Source organism: Melospiza melodia, chromosome 6 (genome assembly GCF_035770615.1).
Source record: "Melospiza melodia melodia isolate bMelMel2 chromosome 6, bMelMel2.pri, whole genome shotgun sequence".
Lineage (NCBI taxonomy): Eukaryota > Metazoa > Chordata > Aves > Passeriformes > Passerellidae > Melospiza > Melospiza melodia.
Window position 1 is genome coordinate 67,986,229 of NC_086199.1, and position 20,499 is coordinate 68,006,727.

A 20,499-nucleotide genomic window follows, 5' to 3' on the forward strand; every position below is an offset into this window, starting at 1 on the left:
GATTTCAGAATTGTGTTTTGTACAGGGATGTAAATAGTAATAATTTAATATTCACAGCAAGCCTTATATTGGAAATACTGAGTGAGTATTTATTGTTAAGAAATTAATACGTAACTATTCTCTTACCTACAGTAAAAAAATCTGGCCCAGGGAGAAGTCACTGAGGACAAGCCCTTGTCTTCAGAGCTTTTATGTGCTTATTTCTCTTGGCTTTTCTTCTCTCTTTCCCCAAAACAAACAAGCAGAAAAAAATCTTTATCCTTGAGGCACAGACTGAAATTCAGACTGGAAGGCTACTTACTTTTCTGCTGTATACATAGAATCCTCTGAAAGAGACATTTTCCAGTCTTCTTTTATTCACTGACTGGATTGGGGAGAGGGGTGGGTGGGGGACAGTCTACATATAGATATTTAGATGTTTTTATGTTTTATGCCCTATTCCTGGCATCATAGAGTAAGTTTCTGCTTATACATGTGCATCATGAAAAAAATAAGTTCCTATTTTAGTAGGTGGAAAGAGAAGGCTGTAGGTAATCAGTCTCTTTGATTTTCCCCTCTGTGATACTGGGAGGAAAATTGATATTTTCTACTCCGCTATAGAGTAGCCTACTGAATTCTTCAGGATGTTTTGCAAGCACGTCTCTTATTAAACTGCATTATGTTCTATTTTAAATGGGTTTGTCTTTCTCTTTAATTTTTTCCCATGTTTTATTTATCACTTTTTTTATATTTCATGAGGAAAATTTTTGTATCTGTTCATCAGGGACTGGTCTGTTACACAGTGGTGAGATATTTCTCTCAATATGATCAAGAAATCTGGTTATGTATTGTTGGATATTTGTATGTTTTGAAAGGTTTAATCAGAACTGCTGTGCTGAAACAAATAGATAACCAATTTAGAAGTGGCTATTTTGCTACAAATCAGATTTTAAAACTTCCCGCAAGTGAGAACAGTTTTACCGTGTAAACCTCTTAACTGGAAAACTGTTGCTGGAATAAATAATAAAAAAGAAAGAACTTCTCTATGCTTCATTTTGTGTGCTTTGGTCTGAATTTTGATGGCATAAATTATCATCCTGTTTTTTGCTATGTATCAAATGAAAGCTTTTTTATGTAGTGTTTTCTTTGGCTATTCCTTTATGAACATACCTCTCATCATCTTTGAAGAAGGACCACTGGCAATCAAAGGGAGGAATTTGTGAAAGTCAACTTAATTTTGCTTTTCATTATTTGTTTTCAATACTTCACTTTTTCAATCGGCAGTTTGTCCTGTCCTTTGAAAATGTTTGTTTTTATCCTGTAAATTCTGATTTTTCAAAGGAGGATTTATATTAAAGGAAAAAGCTAAAAATTAACAAATGGTGTTTGTGCGTAGGGAGAAAACACATTAAAAGCTTAGTTCAGAATTTGGGCATTACACTCCTCATTCTTTTCCAGTACCCATATGGATACTGAACTTCATCAGAGTAGGAACTTACTGCCATCTGTCTTTTGTTGTCCAGAATAGAATCTATGATGATGTGTGGGTAGTAGAGACATCTTTTTAGTGATTTATCCAGTGTGTTACAACTGTAAAAGGCACTGGAGTTCCACTGGTGTTACTGTTCTGGAGCTGAGTCGTGCGTGGCTGAAATCACAGTGATTGTGTGGTAGATCTGGGGTATTTCTCTTGAACTAAATACAGACCTAGCAAACATTCACAGGTCAGTATTGCACAACCAGCTAATTCTAATTGAAACTTCTAGTTTTCTTCTTTTACTCACCTGCTGTTATCATTTGGTGATCATTTTTCACTAAAACTTGAGTGGACATTCTTGCAGGGGTTTTTTTTTATGCTTGTGTGTGTGGAAAGCAACAAATTCCATTGGTATTGCTTCTGGAGTTTTATTGCAGCACTGTTGTGCAGTTCAGCAGTTATGGCCTGTGACCTTTGTGTAACATTTCTAATGGCAATCCTCTCTAGTCCTAAGTGTTCTGCAGTTTCTGCTTTCAGAGCTCAATCATGGGATTCATTTTGAAATACAAACATGTGGGGTTTTTTTCATTAAAACAGTAAGAAAAGGACTGCATTAATTTTAGAGCAAAATCTAAATAAAACCATGTTAATTTATTATTAAGGTGAGCAGAGCAGCAAGAACTGCTAAAGATAGATCTCTCCTGTAGTTACTGCTCATCCTACTGCTTTTAAAACTCATGTCAAAATAAGTGGCTTGAATTTTTTTCCCTTAGCAAATGTGTTGCAATCAAATATATGTTTATATGTGATTGGAATAATATGGTTGCTGTTAATGTCTCAGAAGATCTTTAGGAAATTACCACGTTCACCTTGAAGGATCAGGGTAATTAGAGTATGCAGTGTGTTAATCGCTAGTGTTAACGTTGCCAGGAAAGTCAAAGTTCATGTTTTTGTGTTGTCTAGAGAATGGTCTCCCAAACAGCACTTCCCTGTGACACTGCCTGGCTTGTTGATCAACAGAGTCACTGTGGTACAGAAAGTCAGACAGTTCTTAGGGTGCTCTTAGGGTGCTCATCCCAGGTGTTGATGAATGAGATCCCCGTAGTTCTAGATCCACAAAAGGTTCTGGTAGGTGAATTCTCTCATTCTAGATTATTTTTGTAAACCTTGGGAAATGATATTGCCTGTGACACAAAGCACTGGACAAGACTGGTTCTATAAAAGTGGTGGGTGACAATGTGCTGACTTTCAGTTTAATTTCTATAATGAATATATTTTAGCCTAATTGTAAATATATGTCACTCAGGTAGTGAGCACACCCAGATTTTTCACATGACCTCTAAGCAGCATCATTGCCCATTCTCATATGTAAAGTGGTAATACACCACCCCCCTTTACTTATGTGTCTCTGCATCTGTGTGAGCAGTGCAAAAGTAAAGAGAAGACTCCTTATTGATGCTGAGATGTCTGTAGATGAGTCTGTTCATCTGCATGTAGGGATTGAAACTTTTTTCCATTGAGTTCGGTGATGTGTCATTCCTGCTGTAGAAAGAAAAAAAAATATCTTTACTGAATTTCACTGTGGGGAATACTAGTTTTAAGCATTCATAAAAAATAAGTATGGAGTTAATAACTTGTGTTAGCAGCTGGGTTTCAGTTTGTTCTCTACTCTGACAACTCAGGTATTAGGCTGACTTACATCTGTATTACGTGCAATTCTCTCTTGGCTGTGTTTACCCATAAAGAGGCAAATTATTTAAGTGACACATAGCTCCAGATAACGTGCATTTTTGCCTAACCTAATGCAAGTCACTGACTACAGCAACAGTCCTTGACTCTTGTAATAATTCAGGTGATAATGCAGCTCTGTTTATTACAAACAGTAGGGAAAGAAAAAACAGTACCTAAATTTAAAATTACTTGAGTTTTAGTTCTGAGGCATTATTCTGCCACTGTAATTTCTAAATATGTACCAAAAAAAATTAAGGGAACTAGTCTGTATAACATTAGAAGTTAGGACCCAATAATTTTCATAAGCCTAGGATGTTTGAACATATGTGGTGGAGTTAGGAATACCTTTTTTTTTTTTGCAGGTTCTACCCTGACAAAGAGCTAGATGTCAGTAAAAATTTTGTGCTGACCTAAGACACTTGGAGATAATTTCACTTTTTATTACTAATGCTATTGATAACACCAAATCACGTATCTTTAGTTGCTATATAAGAATCAAACAGTGAAAATATTTAATGAGACCTCATTCTCTCTACCAGATATACCTCAAGAAACAAACAACTACAGTGGCAGTTAATTTACGTTTTTAGAACAAACAGTGCCTAATTTAATGGTGAGGTTTGATTACTTTGAAGAACTTACTCAAGGTGCACACCACTTCTGTGTGATACTCTGGGGGTGTTGTTTGTTCATCTCCATGTTTCTTTCCTTGCCTTACGTGAGTGGCTTTCAGTCTGAGCATATGGGATCACCTAAATTGACAGAAATTTGCTCTTAGACAAAAAAAACCCAGCACGTAGCACCAGAAAAGTTCATATGTAATGAGGAGAGTTCCTAATGGTTTCCAGGCGTGACTTTTCTGAGAAATGGACAACATTAAATATGGTTCAGAATAAGTATTTGTTACCCATTCATAGATGGAGCAGCTCTTAACCTCCAGTTACTGCATCGCTTCTCCCTCCTAATATTTCTCCTTCCCTGTGACAGATGACAACACTCTGGGTGCTTCCCTCCTTATGCTAGGTGGAGTTCAGCTTAAGAGTTCACTCCATTCCTAAAGAACTCAAGTCTAACTTTTTCTCTGTGTTTTTTCTGCCCTACCAACTGCAGTAGTTGCCACAGCTTCAGTGGACATTTGAGAGGAGTCCTGAAAATCATGGAGGTGGTTGATATTAAATGGGATGGATAATCCAGCAAATCTTTCTTATATTTAAAGTTTGGTTTGTGCTAAGTTTGGTTTGTGCTGCACAAGTGTGTTCACATTGGCCAAAAAAAATTACAAGTTATAACAGTATGGGAATAGAGTCCTTTAATAAACAATGCTGTGTTCTGCTTTTAATCTCCAAGGTCTCAAGGCTTCAGTCTCAGATACAGAGTTTGTATTTGCTTTTTCTCCAGAAGATTTCCTTTGTAAATTAGGAACTACTATGTGGGTTTTTCCACCAGTTTCTACATGAACCTGGTACAGACTGTTTGTGTTATTTGCATCACTTAAACAAAGGCCCAGACACTTGTTTGTATCATCAGTTTGATTTTTGTTTCACTGTCTGGAATTTAGTAGCTGGGTCTCATAATACATAAGGTAAGGCAGAACTCTGATCCTCTTCCCTCTGAACTTTCTTAGCTCTACAGAAGCAATGGGAAGAGTGACAACAGCTGCTCTCAGAAAATAAATGAGCAAGAAAGTGATCCTTTTCTAGTAAATTTTCAAGGTGAAGTAAGCTGAACTTACCAAGTACAATGTAGAAATTTTAGACTTCCAAGTTTTGTAATATCACTGTGTCAGGAATTTATACCTAAAACACATGGGCAGACTAAGACAGCCAGAATACATGTGAAATAGTAATAATAAATATCTGGGCATTTTTAGGTTTTTTAGGTCAGTGGTCACTTTTGTCCTTCACATAACAGAGGTGCTGTAAGTATTGCAGTGATATGGCCAAAGTTCTACAGACAGAGACTGTGCCTGGAGTTTGGGGCTGTGTTGTTCCCTTGCTGGTCTCACACTCTTCCCCGCTGGACTTCCTGGTGGGTTTCAAGCTTCTGGCTGACAGAAACTGTGAAGTTCTGACTTGCAGTGTTTCAGCACCACCAGCTTCATGGTTCACTCACTAGAGATTTTCAACTTCCATTGGTTTTTCAACTAGTGTTTTTGTCTCCAGCAATATCAGATAACTGAAAGCAGCAATTTGAAAAAATTAGGTCACTCAGGTTTCTATATATAGCAGCTCTCAGATCCCAAGAAAGCCAGCACAGTCATCTAGCCTGTTTTTAGCTGTCAGTGTTTGTAAATTAATGTTAACAGAGTTGGTGTTAAGTAGAATTTTAAGTACCATCATTTTTTTTCCTTCTGCTTGTGCTTTCCAGCTTTTTTAATCCTTTTTGGCATTTTTATTTCAATTAAAAATAGTTATCTATGTTTGAGCCCCTCTGCTTCTTTCTTTATACTAATGATGAGTGGATCTTCAGCCAAGGGAATTGTGGCCATCACATTTCTAAGCACCTGACTTGCATTGAAATCAGGCTGGGTTGATGTCAGGTGGGGACAGCTTAAGTGTTCTGTGTGCACCATTTGTTATGACTAAACGTGAGGCTCTCCATATATTGAAGTGCTTGTTTTATCTTTTTCTTCTTTTTTTTTTTTTTTTTTTTGATATGAAACCGATTAGTTTTTCTTAGCAGAATGGGAGAAGTGAGCAGGGGACTGAAGAAAGAATCAATGACTGATAGAGTAGGAAAGGTTGAGGATAAGTGGATGGTAGATATTAGAAGAGTTTATGAAGTTAACTACTTCTGGTTTATATACTTACTCATAACATTGTTTGTTTTCTTACATACAGCAGAAGAGGTAGGACAAGAAATAGTTTTCCCAAAAGATTTATAAATCTAGTTTGATTTTGGTCACTCACACAGAGAAAATACTGGTTTGTTTCTCCTCCAAAGGTGACACCTGAGTGTTCCCAGGTGGAGAAGCAGAGAGCTAAAAGCTGTAGTTTCACTTTGCAGAGAAGCACTGGAACAAGTTACCCTTATGTGAGAGTTAGAGCCATCCTCTCATCCCACTGGCCTGATGATGGTGTAAAACCTAGAATTTTCCTTTGTACCATAGGATCATTGTGTGAAGTAGAAAGGGCTCACTGATCTACTTTGTTCACATTCTTGTTATTTTATGCTTCTGGTTGAAAAAAATAATGCTTCCCATATGCATAGAGAAATACAATTTGCACTCAGAGAGGGCAGAATGGAGAATGTACTTGAGAATCTCTTAATGCTTTTATTCAGCTGTGGGCTTCTTAATTCATTTCTCCACGTATACTGTTTTCACTCACAAGTGACTGAAATAAAGGAAGGAAAGGGTTCTAAAGCAGTAGCTGTGTACATGTCTGTGTCTCAGCCCCATAGCTGCACCTTGGGGTTCAGGGCAGTTCCCAGCCTCTCGCACATGTGGAGAATGGCATCATTAGCTGTATTCCCTAAGCACCTCTGGCTGTGGAAAGTAATTAGTATTAAAAAATTGGAGATTTGTAGTTAAAATGTACTTATTATCAAAAGTGTTGTTACAAAGATGCAGGTGGTCACCCTTAAAAGTGTCTAAATGCTTATGTGGCACTAAAGGATGCTCAAAGGCTACTGTTGCAAGTGTACCCTTTTTTATTTCTGCTTATTACTGACTCTGCATTTGGATTCTTTCCAGTGTTATTCCTGGATCTTTGCATTTGGTGCAATGTGAACTTGTAACCTGAGCACAAAATTATAGATGTTTAATTTTAAGCTGTATAAACTTCTGATTTTTTGCACAGATTAGTGCTCTTAACTTTTGTCTTTCTATTTCATGAGCTGGTTGTGCCAACATGCTGTCTGTTGCTGGCGTAGAAGGTCAGCCTGGCATTTCCAGATCAGTCTGCCTTGTCTCTTTTCTCAAGCATGGTGACCACTGTGGTCTCTTAAGTGAAAATTCATGTGGCAGGCAAACACCTCATATGGTGTATTGTCACTAAAACGTGTCTTGGGAGTGTTCATTGCAGTGGGTACCAGCACACAGTAATTTCTCACCTCCTGTGCAACCTTCCTTTGAAAAGTAGCTGGTCTTTCTTGCATTAGTAGTTCACAGCATTTACCTAATAGCCTGTAACTGTTATACATTATCTCCCTTGTCAGTGGGCAGATTAGTTTTTAATCACTGAATGAAGTCTTTCATACTTTGTAGAATTATTGTTTTAATCCATAGGTTAAAAACATAGAAAATCCACACAAAACTAGAAGATGGTAGCTTCCACAATACAGCTTCTGCACTTGTATCCAGGAGGAGCTTTCTCTCATGGTATATCATTAAATTTCTCTCTTTCAGGCCACTGTCATGAGAAAAATCCAGATGACAATTATGGCAAGGAGAAATACTTTGATGACCACTATGAGTCAGCTACAGCAGTGACAGAAGGACACTCTGAAGGAGGTACAGAAGATCCAGAAGTCCTTACTCAGAGTTCAGCAAGGGATCCCTCCTTCTTGAGACTGGAAAGTAAGTCAGCCTTACAAAATCAGTTCTGGCTAATAAAATTGTTTCTAGATTTTTCAGAAGGGCTGTCTGTTTTCCACTGAGAAGCTGTGTTTTCCCCTCTCTGTCCATAAAGTAGTAAGTAACCATAAACTAGTTTCATTCTTTTAACCATTCTTCTGCAAGCACAACAGGGCTGCTTATTTGTGATGGGGAGATGTTCATTGTCTAGTTCTCTCTTTGTGTAGTGACTAGTCAGTGATACTTGGCTTGTGCAAGGGGAAAAGTTAGATCACAGAAAAAAAGATTCTTTTTCTACAATTTGTGAAAGCACAGGGAAAACAATTTTTGAAGTTTTTTATGGTTTTCCCTCTTAGACACAGTCACTGCAGAAAGCAATGGTTCAGAAGGAGTGGAGGGTTTAGAAGATGATCAGATGTCTGAAGAGATGCTGGCTTTGGTGGATGAGTTTGAAAATTCTTGGCCTCAGGAAGCTTTTGAAGGGGCACTGGAGGTAAAAGGTCGTCGGATGGACTTGCAGGGAATCCGGGTCCTGAAGAAGGGATCTCAGGATGGACGAGCTAGCTCCTGTTTTGGGGACTGTGGTGATGATGATGAAGCTGAATGGGTAAGTTTGAGTTAGTTTACCTAAGTCTTGTACTAATTGTTGTGGACAAGGGAAAGATGAAGACAGTTCAAGGGATTTAATACTGGGAGATACAGATCTATGAACTTCTCCTATGAGCCTAAAAGAGTCGTCGATGGCCAATGTGAAATGAACAAGTAGTTTCAATCCATCACCAACTTCTTGATCACAGTTAAAAATAAAAAAATATTTTAACCAAAAGTTCTAGTTAGCATGAAAACACAGGAATCCCTCTTGTCATTGTGTTGCCAATAAAATATATTATGAAAAATGCCTTTCAGTTCTTCAGCAATTAAATTGATTTTCTCTTGTGTAGGAGGTCAGAAGTTGCATACTTGGTTTGTATGGTGTGATGCAGTGAAAGGGAGCAGGCTTTGAGAATTAGTTGAGATGGGGAGGAAAAGAGAGAGACAAAGATCTCATCTGTAACATCTTTGGGCTAAAACAAGTACTGCATTGGGCTAAAACAAGTAGTGCAAAACAGTCATGGTGTTTCCTACTGTTAACCTTGCTAATATTGTTCTTTTGGCAGATCACTTTTCAGGTCAAACGTTTAAAGAAACCAAAAGTTGAAAGCTTGGATCTTCAGGAACCAGTTGGAAGAAATGTGGAAGAAGGGACTAATGCAGAAAATGAACACTTTTACCAAACTGCTCTAGAGATCAGTGGACCAAAGATACCTTCTCCTGGACCAATAGGTAACCTGCAACTTCTAGAGATAGTTAATCATTTACAGCTTTTGTATTACTATGATTTATTTCCTTTGCAGCCTTTATGTTACACTGGTTTATTACTGAAAATAAGCATCACAAAAATTACATAGTATAATGTCCCTTCTAGATGAGTACCTGGAAAACCAAGAAATCTCTTCCATCAGCACCTTCTTGATGAAGTGAAGCCTAACTTTATGTGTTGAATGAAAACTTTCTGGTTAATTTCCAAAATTTCTGGGGGATGTTGTGGTGAGAGTGAAGAATGAAAGAGGTAGATATTGTAAGTAGAAGTTGTAAAAGAGAGAGGGGACTTTGGTGATCTCTTTTGATAAACTTAATGAGCAGAGAAGTTAGTTTATCAGGATGCAGAATAAGACTTCTGATTTCTGGCTAAGCAGAAGACATACAACTCAAAGAGAAAGAGCTGAAAGCTTAGTCTAATAAAAATTAAGTAAATAAAAATCAAGTGTTCTGCTATAATTGTTCAGTGATATTATAAGAGAAAACTTAGAACTGTCTTCCAAAACAGTGTGGCCATGGAAGAGAAGGGTTTTGCACCAATACAGGTGAGATTTTGAGAGATAGATGGAGTTTTTGCTAGTTGAATAAGAGGAATCGGAGGATAATCTGTTAATATAGTGCCAGAGAATAAAACCCAAGTAATTGACCCCTTTACTACTTGTCTTAACCTTTCAATGGAGCTAAAATCTTAATATTGTGGGGCTGATGTGTAAGCAAAGTTCTACAGTGCATCTTAGTTCTTGACAATTTGATGACCTGGAAAGTGATTTCACATTTTGAAGGCTTTTACATTAAATCTTTAACAACCTCCTTTTTTAGCAACTGACAAATGTAGGTTATTGAATTAAATATTTAAATGGGGGGGAAGGAATACATGCAAACAGACTGTCATTTGTGAGTAGTACACACCTGTCCTTTCCTCAATGTCTATCTTCTTTCCCTCTGGTTACTTCTGTGGCTTTATTACATAGCATCCCTCAATTGTAAAGTAATCTTCCCAACTTTCCTGTGAGGCAGGGTCTGCTGGCATCCTCTTTGCAAGAGCTAAATCATCAAAATTTAAGTAACAAATTGAAGATCACTCCTTCCCAGACTACTGAACTGTGTCTGTAGCATTTCCATATCTCTTTATGTCCTTTCCCATTCACGCCAGTAGGAACATGCATTCGATAGTTCGCAGTGGTGGTGATGGGAGCTGAAAATTTTCCTTTGAAATTTTTCTTTGTATCTCGAATTTAATTTCTTTTTTATCACAATATTTTCTAAAATTCATGGTATTGCAGACTTCTTCATTATTTGCAAAATATGCTAAAGTGGTTTACTGTAACTTGGATGAGAAATAGGCGTTGCATCCAAATGGGCAAAATTTCACGTAACTAGAAATAAATACTGAAATATTCTCTATGTAGCTGATTCGATAGACTGGCATGTTGTTAAACTTGGCTTCCCACTGTGCAAATCTACTGCTATAGTGAATTTTTCTTATGTTCCAAATAGTTTGGATGTTTCTGATACCAGAGGAAAATGTTTCCTAACATTTAACACAGGCCAGTTTCCTAGGACTTGATAGAGTATCTACCAAATTTGGGGGAAAGATTTCAGTAGGCTTTAGTTCAGATGTGAAGATCAGGTTCATGTTTCTCTCAGGAATCTGTTAGTTAACATAAAGCAAGTTATTTAACCTTTCCCTGCCTTGCTTTGCTCCTCTGCAAAGTGGGAGAGCTAAAGTGTAATTGTTAAATAGTCTCAGGAAGGTTTCCATCTTGAGTGTAAGAACATGGTAAAAGCCACTGACTGTCTTAAACAATATTCATTGAACAGTATTGGCAGGTTTTTTTGCCTGGAATTGTCAACAGATAAACAAGTCAACTTTTACTGGTTTTTAACTGTAGCTGTAGAACATTAATGATGACTCACACATTTGGTTTAAGGACATTTAGGTAGCAACGTTACCTGTAAACAAGATTGGCAATTGTTCTTAATCTGTAGTTTTGGAAAAAGTGTAATGAAACAGGTTTGAAACTTCATCTCCTCATGTGTCTTGTGCACAGTCTGGTTCTGTCTGTGCATGCCAGCAGTCCCATTCAGTCCATGTAGATTCAGGAACGTTCTTAAAGAAATGTCTCTGCAAGACAGTAACTTTTATAATGTAGGGGATGTATCCACTGGCACAGAGTATTTTAAGAGTCGTTGTACTGAAGTAGAATGTCTTTCTCCTTCCAGAAAGTTTCTTCTATTTTTGTTTTATTTTCTCAAGGAAAAAGGCATGACTACCGCAGCCTTGGCTGGCCAAGTCCTGATGAATGCCTGAAACTCCGCAGGGTAGAGCTTACAACTGTAGCCAGCACGTGGCTTGCTGTTTCTGCTAAAAACATCGAGTGAGTATCTTGGATATGAGCCCTAAGTAAGTTACTTACACAAAGCAGGACAGTTACTTGGTCTTCAGTGTGTGTAAACTGAAGATTTTATGTTAGTAAGAAAAAACTTCCAGGATTTCTAAGAAGTTTGAAAGCATTATGTGGAATTTCATTAATTAGTCTTGAAAAATGCAAGTGCAAATGAAAGATCCCGTTTCTCTTGTTTCTCGAGCTACTCAGATGAGATTCTGCCAGGTTCTGGGCAGTTTACTTTCACTAGAGAGCTTTCTAATGACTATTCTGTTCTTTTAACTAATTTGACTTGTTTTATGACATTTGTAGCATTACAGAACACATTGATTTTGCCACACAGCTGCAGGAACCAGCCATGGAGCCCCTTTGTAACCCAAACCTCCCAGCCAGTATGCATACTTTGGACCACCTGCAAGGTGTCTCTAGTCGGGCCAGCTTGCATTACACTGGAGAAAGTCAGCTGAAAGAGGTATGCCAGAGCTGAAGACTGTCACACAAAAGTGGCCATACTGTGGCAGATTGAAGGTGCATTTAGCTCAGTGCCTTGTCTCCAGAGGTGACTTTCAGTGAGTGAATGCCTGGATAAAACTCTAAGAACAGTGCAGCATGAAATTTTACCAGAATGCCTTCCCAGCCATCTACAGTCTGCCCTGAGGGAAATCCTAAAACACCATTAGTGTCTCTGTATTTGTAGCTCTTTGTGAATGTTAGTGAAGGTAAAGTCCAACTCAGCATATTCAGAATTTCTCGTGTTCTTAGTATTCAGTGCCGTGGAGTTATAGCACTGTGTTATATAGATGGTATCAGCTCAAGATAGACAGTTGTGTTTAGGTTGAAGCAGGTTACAGCATTTGTAAAAATGCCAGGCAAAAAAGCAACCAATGAGCAAGGCAACATCTCTTACCAGGTTCCAGCATCTAAGTACTTGTACTTCCTATTCCACAGGTCCTACAGAATCTTGGCAAAGACCACTACTCACCACAGTCACTAGAACAAGTTGGTACTCGAATAGCCAAAGCTCTGGAAAAGGTATGTGTAAAGGAGAAGATGAGAAGTCTGGGCTTACTGCTCATGAGTGGCATAGTGGTCAATCCGGTCTCCAATCGTTTGTCTGAAATCCTGCTCAAGGAATGTATTAGTACTTGGACTAGGGATTTGTGTCTATTTAGCATCTGTAATGCCCTCACAGGTATTTTGTGGAGGTATATCTTATGCTTATACCATCAAGTGTCTTCTGCATCTCTCTGCTGAAACCTAAGCTTGTCAAATGTCCCAGTGTTTCCTGTGCCCTGTAGTGAGCAGCATTGCTGATTATTGATTTATTAAACTATTTCAACAGTTCTCAGCTCTCTTCTTTCTCTTTATGCTACATTGATTTGGAGCTTATGGAGAGTGGAGTTAAGCCGTGTCTCCCCTCTCCAGTAACACTCCTGGCATGCTGCTGTCAGACAGCTCAAAGGGGCTTCCTGTTTCAGCCTGCTGCTTCTGCCTGGTGCAGTGTTGGCCTGAAGTGTCAGATGTGTTCAGGCAGAGGTGTGGTACCATGTGCAAGCCTGCACTTCTGGTTCTCCTCAGAGAAACCCAAGCTTCCTAGCTGAAGGACCTCAGCTGTGAGCCCTAGGATGTCAGGGATTGCTGTTCTATATTTACAACTAGTAGGGACAATATCCCAAACTACTATGGAAAAGAGAGCTCAATGAAAAGTTTGGTGCCCCTAGCCTGTTGGACCTAAAGCTGTCAGAGATACTTGCTGTGCTTTGAAATTATTACCAATATAGCTTTGTCCGTCCCCTGAAAGTAAAGACATTACTCTTATACTCATGTTACAAGAGTTAGGTTTTTGTTCACTTTAGATGTATACTAGTTTTTTTGCTTAGATGCTTAGTTTCCCCTGCAGACACCAAGATTTATCCAAATAAGCTGAATATTTAGTGCAGAGATTAGAAACAGAATTCTCAGTATTTTCCTTTGTAACGCAGGGCATGGGAGTCAGCCAGATAGAGACTGGGCTTTGGCAGGCTTCTGGACTGAGCCGCATCCCAGGGCATCCTTTCTCTTTCCAGTGACTGCAGGGAGCCTACAGGTCCAATCAGCTAATTTAGCTAAGTTTTTTCCTTCATGTTGGGTAATGTGTGTGCACATATAGATGCTCAGCATCAGAGAGCTGTTAGAAGCTGTTGTGGCTGCTGAAACTGTTGCTGTTGAAAGCTATTGAACTGCTGTTCTGTTCCTATGGAAGTGATGTTGAACTTGGAATTTGTTTCATTTGGCAGTCTCATTTACCTTGCTGTTGCATATATGTTGTCAGAAACTTTTTGCTGCTTTAAAATAGTTTAATGCTTTTTTAAAGTGTAACATCCTCTACCTCAGTATATCAAATAAATTGGAAGAGTGAAAGGTAGGAAGAGTATTCGCTACCAGTGTTTACATGACAGTTTTTTGTGTTTTTCTTTTGCCAGAATCAGACTTCATGGGTCCTCTCTAGCATGGCAGCTCTTTACTGGAGGGTGAAAGGCCAAGGAAAGAAGGCAATAGACTGTTTACGGCAAGCATTGCACTATGCACCCCATCACATGAAGGTGTGTACACGTGTGTGCCCACTCCTCAGGTGAAAGAATGTTTTCCTTGTCACAGCAGAGCTTTCACAGACTATTGTGAAGGCCAACACTATATCAGGTGTCTGTAATGTATTAGATACTAGCTAGTTGAGGTGAAACAAAGATTTTCACCATTTGTTTAGTATGGACTTAAAAAAAAGATAACTGCAGAAAGGGTTCAGTGGAATTGCCTGCAGTTCAGTGGATGTGACATCTGCTCTGGGCATCCCAGACTTGAACTTCCTCCTGTTAGTTAGGACTTTGAGTCTTCATCAGCCGTTGTCTGGACAAGTCTAACCCAAGATGTGGGTGTATGTTTTCTGGTTGTGCTTTTAGAGAAGGGAGTATGTCTTCTGGTTGTGCTTTTAGGGAGGGTGGGAGGTGATTATCTAAAGGAATTACTTAAGTGCTTGAATCTTAAGCATTTGGGCTGTGAATCTCAGTTGTACACTCATCCTTGATTTTGTGCAGCAGTTCCTTGCTCCCAAAAAAAGGCAGTACTTTGGACAGAGTCTTCTCTTCAGTGTTTCAGTTGGCTGAAGTGCTCTGTACCCTTCACCTTGGCAAGTGCCGTGCTGAGCATTGTAATGTCTGATCTTAAACACCAAGCTCCCTCTTGCAAACTGATAAATGTAATATAGGCTCCTTACTCAACATAGCAGATTTTTCTTTTTGACCTGGGCAACAAATTGTACAGCCTGGAAAAATGTAAATTCCACTGGAATCTTGGTCTTCAGCCTTTCTCTGAAAATTGCCAGATGAAGTAGTTCATGCTTTCAGGATATTATTAGGAAGATTTAGCCATTAACAGCAAAGATGCCTCAATTAAGAAATGCACATCCCCACTGCATATCCTTTGTATATTTCCTATAATGCTATTTATTTGCATTATCCATTTAAAACAAGTTTGGAACCAAGACCTAACACATCCAGCCTTTGCTTATTTTCCTGTCTTTCCATGTAATTTGTTCCTCGGGAAAGGAGTCCTTAGCTGTGTGATTTGTCAGGGTCAGACTATGGATTGGAAACTACAGTTTTTCAAAATTATGGTGAAGTAGTGCTTTTTTCTAGAAGTATGATATAATGTTGCTTGAGACAGTATGACTATCTGACTTTGTGCCTTGGTTTTGTCCTCCATATTGAAGCTGCCCCCAGAGAAAACTCTGGATCTTGTTTGTAAAGATAGAGCTGAAACTTTTAATTGAGTGCTAACTCTGAGTAAAAGCTGTTTTGTGTATTTTGGTTTATCCCCCTCTTTGTTTTTATGCACTTTGGCTACTTTCTCTTGACTTTTCTCATGAAAATAAAAGGTAATTAATTTTCCTGTGAACTTCTCGTGTGATCCTGACTTTCATAATATCTTCTTTTCAAACATGAATAACTTGTCCAGCACAGGTATTCCTTGACATGTGAAGGTCAAGAAAATGGGGATCACATACATCCAGAACTTTTTATTGTTGTGATTTTACCCTATTTTTTATTGAAGGCACTTAAGCCTTGGTACTAAGCGGTATTTTGGAGATTTGAGGCCCAGCTCCCAGAGAGTTTGTTCTATCTGCCAGGGCTCTACAGTTTTTTCAGTCAGACAAGGTCACAGTCTGGAAATCCAGGAAATAAAGAACATACCATCCATATCTAGCTGAGAAAATTTTATTTATAGCTATTACTCAGCATCAGAATAACAACTCTTATGGCAGAGGCAGGACAAAAAATGATGCATCTGCTGCACTAATGGTTAGACCATGTTTTCTTCCCTGCTGTCCCCTTTGTTCATATTCCCTTTCCTTTTATGCAAGAGCTGAAGGAGAGTATTCAAACAAAACAGCTTCTCTTGTCTCTACAGAGCGCACCTCATCTTTGGAGAGAAAAATAGTCTAAGAGCTTCTAAAAAGTAAATGTACTTTCACTTAAGTGAGTTAATTGTTGACTTTTTTCTGCCCAAGAGTAATAATGGTCACTATTGTGAGTGGATGTGAGGTTTTTTTGTATGTAACTCAGGCTCAAATGTAGTTTTGTATTAAAATAGGTCTGGATCATTATTCTCAACATCAAAAGAGAGGGAAGTGGGTAGGAACCAGATGAGTGTGGTTTGGTGGTGGATTCTTCTGTTTGTCTTGCTGTTCCTGAGACAATTGCAATGGAAAGAAACTGTTTCTTGCTCTTCTCTTACAGGATGTACCACTAATAAGCCTAGCAAACATCTTCCACAATGCCAGACTCTGGAATGATGCCATCATTGTGGCTACCATGGCAGTGGAAATAGCGCCGCACTTTGTGGTGAATCATTTCACTCTGGCCAATGTCTATGTAGCAATGGTGAGTGTGCTGTTGCCCAGGTATGGCTGTCTTTGGGACACTATTTACATGTTTGTGAAGTCTTATTCTCACAAATCATTTTGAAGGAGCAATGTTCAAGAAATTTGGTATGATCCTCAAGAATTAGTATCTTTAGAAAGACAAAACTTTTACTACTTACTTTACCCCTATTTGTCATTTAATACTTTAAGGCCAACATTTTTATAAGCTGGCTTAAGAATGCTGTGTGCCAAGCTTTGTAAAGACAGTAGCAAACAATTGGTAATTTGTGTTGTCCACTCATCTAAATACAGGATATTTTTATCATACTGGAAAATTAGTGATGAATTTGGTCTCTGTCTTGAAGAGCTAAGCTTGGAATAAGTAAAACCCAACACTCAGTTGTGGTGAACAAACACAAGGGAAGTTCATTTTCAATATCTGGATTCTTAATGCCCAATATAATTTTCAGATTGAACTCAAATTTCTTTATACTGTCTATATATACTATTAAAATACACCTTTTAAAAAAATCAAGATTTAAAACTCACCTTGATCGAGTTAGTCTTTATGATATGGCCAGAAATTCATATTATCTCTACTTCATAGCTAAAGTTACTGAGAAAAGGAACTTAAAAAAAAAAAAAATAAGTGATGAAACTGACTGAGAGCCCCAGAATGGTTTGGGTCTTTTCTCCTCTCATTTTCCTCTAATACACTATTGGATGTTGGCATGCTTTCCTAGTTAATAAAAAAGCAGGGTGGCATAGGTAATGAGATTTCAGCTATACAAAAATAGATGCTATTTCCACATGAATGCTTCTAGCTACCAGCCTGGAGTCCAGTTTATCAAGTGAAATTGTTTAGCTATTGTATGCACTCTAGGTTTTGGGGGAATTTTGTTCAGGTTTACTCTTTCTATTGAGTAATCTTTTAAAAAATAATTTCAAGTTATTTCTAAAAATGTTAGCTTTTCAGAAAATGTGATGGTTTTGTATTGTCCATGATTTTAAAGCTTTGATCTACTCAAATTCTGACTGAAATCTGTTTTTAGAAGTTACTTTCACAGCAAGAATACAGAGGTGTAATATTAAAAAGAAAATGTGAGAACATTGGTCAATAATTCTCAGCAATAACTTGACTCCTTTCCATGGATTATGCAGAATTGAGTCATTAGCCCAAGAAAATATCAGTTATTTGTGGGAGAAGGAAAAAAATCCTAAATCACAAGGATTGGTTTTGTTACTTTAGTGCATATCATGCTGCACAACTGGTTGGGATGGGAAAGGCATAGAAAACGTGTTCACTGTTTTTAGAATCTGACTCTTTGCACTCTGGTTTCTTTCTCCACAGGAGGAGTTTGAAAAGGCCATGAAATGGTATGAGTCAACATTAAAGCTTCAGCCGGAGTTTGCCCCAGCCAAGAACCGAATCCGCACCATTCAGTGTCATTTACTTCTGAAAAAAGAGCGACGGTCTCCTTAGAGATCAGCATCTTTCTCTTTTTTAAAAATGTCATTATTCTCTATTCTGCTCTTAAGTGTGCTGAGATAAATTGATGAATTGAAATTTTTAACAAGACTGTTAAAAAGAGATGGGATTTGGATCAAGGGTTCTTTTATTATTTTTTTGTCAAATAGAGGAGCATCTTTGGAAAATATATTTCACAGACATAATTTTAAAACATCCGTGTAAATATTAAACCAAGAAACTTCCATGAGTCCATGACCACCTGTAACAGGACCTAGGCACTGTTAGTTTTTCCGTAATGCTCAGATTGGCATCAGCATCCAAAATAACTTGCTTCATGTCTTATAATCTAAGCCACTGGAAATGCAAAGCACACAACCATACCAAATAGTAAGAAGAGATAATCAGCAATTCATCCATGTGAAACTCATGCTTTGTCCAGTCTTGTTCACTCCATACCACATTACCTGCTTTTTTGGAAGGAGAGGAACAGACTTTTAAATATTTATTAAAAAACATGAGAAACATGAAGCATTTTTGGAATTCTTCGTTTCTGTTGGGGAATGAGGAGGAGGTAACAGCAGGACCCTAAAGTCAAAGTAGTTTTTAATCATACTAGCAGGAGAAAAAAAAAAAAATTGGTAAAAACCCCAATAAGATGTTTTTATATTTGTCTGTATATTCATAGCCCTCTGCCTCCCTGAGTGGTTGATTTACTAATTCTTTGTTCACTGTATTTCTAGCCGTTTTGGAATGAGGTGCAAGTTTATGCTCACCCTGAGCCATACTTTCAGCTGCCAAGGAGGAGGAGGGACATGGTGTCAAGGTATCAACAGCAAAAAAGTCAGGTGGAAGATTTCCAAATCATTCTGTCTTTGGTTGGTGGAGGACATGATTCTCCAGAATCAAAAAGGGCACATACTTGAAATAAAATAAATTGTTTATGAACAACTCACATCTTCTCCTGTACTGTGTATGTGATGCGCCACTCACAAGAGTGCGGGTTAGTCTGGAGGTGCTACAGCCTTTCCTTGGGAGCAGACTGAGCTGGGAGCCAGGAAAGCCTTGGACAGTCCTGAACAGACAAGATTTCCTGCATACCCTTGGAAAATTCCTTGCACCACTGTGTCTCACTCTGTTTGTGGCAGAAGGAAATAAGGAAAAGTTCACTAACTCAGCTGTCATGTAAGCCACTCTGCAGCTTCTAGTGTTAAACATGCTTCTTTGTGATTCTTTTTAAAGAACTAACAGTGCTTTTGAACTTACTGGGTGTTTTTTCTCCCCCAATATTTTTCCTGTCTCATTGATGCAAAGTAAGAGTAAGTATGGCAGTGGTAGAAACTGTGACATCAATGTAATTTTGATTATAGTGGAACTTAGTACTTCATAAAAGGATCCTTGAATATTTTCATATATGACTGAAGATCAGCAGTTCTAATGCAAATTTTACCTCTGTTTTATTGCAAGTAATTTCCATTTATCTAGGAATCCTGACAGAAGTATGAGCAAGTGCTACTGTTGGGTAGATTTTTATTAAAAGTGTGTGAACCTGTCAAATTTTTGTCAAGAGAGTCAACAGCATGTCAGATTTTATGTTCTTCCCAAGGCTGCTGGAAGGCTGAATGTTGTTGGCTGGAGACAGGCTTAACTCTATCTCTGTATAAACTCCAAGAGGAAGATCACTTTGTGAAGGGTCTAATACCTCTAATACCACCACTGATCATGAACTGGGATAATGAATTACAAAGATTTCTGACATAGAGCTGTGAAAGGGGAAAATAGCAAGGCAGGTGCAAATAAATGGAAAGAATTTCCATTTGATGTAGGAAGAAAGAACAAAGGCTTTTCCTTGAATTAATGTGCAGAGCGGGTGCTTTTATTCAGTTTTGTTAACCAGTCTGCTTCACTTTTATAGTGGTTAATAAGTATTGGGAGTTACTTAAATACATTTGGTAAATCTTCCATTTCATGTACTAGTTTTAAAATGCAGTGTGCAAAAACCTAGCTTGGTACAGACCATGTACCTTACAACATGGTTTCCTAATGTATCACATGGTTAAATCAAGTGGTTGCCATGTGCTGAGCTCTTATCTACTGCATATGTCTCACTGCTGCTGGGAGATGCTGATTTAAGTCTAGAGTAAGGCTGGTCCTTAAGAACCTAAAGCACCAATATATGGAGCACTGGTGGTCATGCCTTTGACAAAAGATTTTTAATTAAAATAGACCTTTTCTGGATCAGCAAGGATTATGCTCATAGAGAATGTTGCTGGGCACTTGAAATTGGTAATTAATACTCACACCAGCTTACATCTTGCTTACTGCAGTGTTTACTGATTTATTTAAGGAATCCAGCAAGATGTACTGTACACAGACATCAAGCAAAATGTAGGAAGACTGAGTTTGTGTGTGGTCCTACTTTAAACTGGCAGCAAGGAGGTAGCAGGACATTGCTGTTCTTGCTTTGTTTTGCATTTTCAGAGAATTTGCCCATTAGAAATGGTTCTTGAATACTGCAGTAGTCTGATGATGGGTTTTTCTTCTGAATCTTGGGTAAGTACTTAAATGTATACTGCCTTAGGCCCATAAAATTTGTATGTACAGATGTTCATTTGCTACTTGGCTGCTGTGTGCTCTCTCTGCCATACAGCCAATTTTAAAATAGCCTGTGCTTCTCTCTTAAAT

At 38.2% G+C, this 20,499-nt stretch overlaps 1 protein-coding gene across 1 annotated transcript in view; it reads left to right on the forward strand.

The window, feature by feature from the left end:
* TTC17 (tetratricopeptide repeat domain 17) overlaps nucleotides 1–18,769 on the forward strand; it is a 54,761-nt gene extending 35,992 nt beyond the window's left edge. Inside the window, exons 17-25 of the mRNA XM_063158827.1 lie at nucleotides 7,536–7,706; nucleotides 8,060–8,310; nucleotides 8,861–9,026; nucleotides 11,320–11,440; nucleotides 11,762–11,921; nucleotides 12,398–12,481; nucleotides 13,912–14,031; nucleotides 16,222–16,365; nucleotides 17,698–18,769. Coding sequence (XP_063014897.1) covers nucleotides 7,536–7,706; nucleotides 8,060–8,310; nucleotides 8,861–9,026; nucleotides 11,320–11,440; nucleotides 11,762–11,921; nucleotides 12,398–12,481; nucleotides 13,912–14,031; nucleotides 16,222–16,365; nucleotides 17,698–17,829 — 1,349 coding nt within the window. The 3' untranslated portion in view covers nucleotides 17,830–18,769. The remainder of the gene's footprint in view (nucleotides 1–7,535; nucleotides 7,707–8,059; nucleotides 8,311–8,860; nucleotides 9,027–11,319; nucleotides 11,441–11,761; nucleotides 11,922–12,397; nucleotides 12,482–13,911; nucleotides 14,032–16,221; nucleotides 16,366–17,697) is intronic.
* Nucleotides 18,770–20,499: the final 1,730 nt, after the last annotated feature.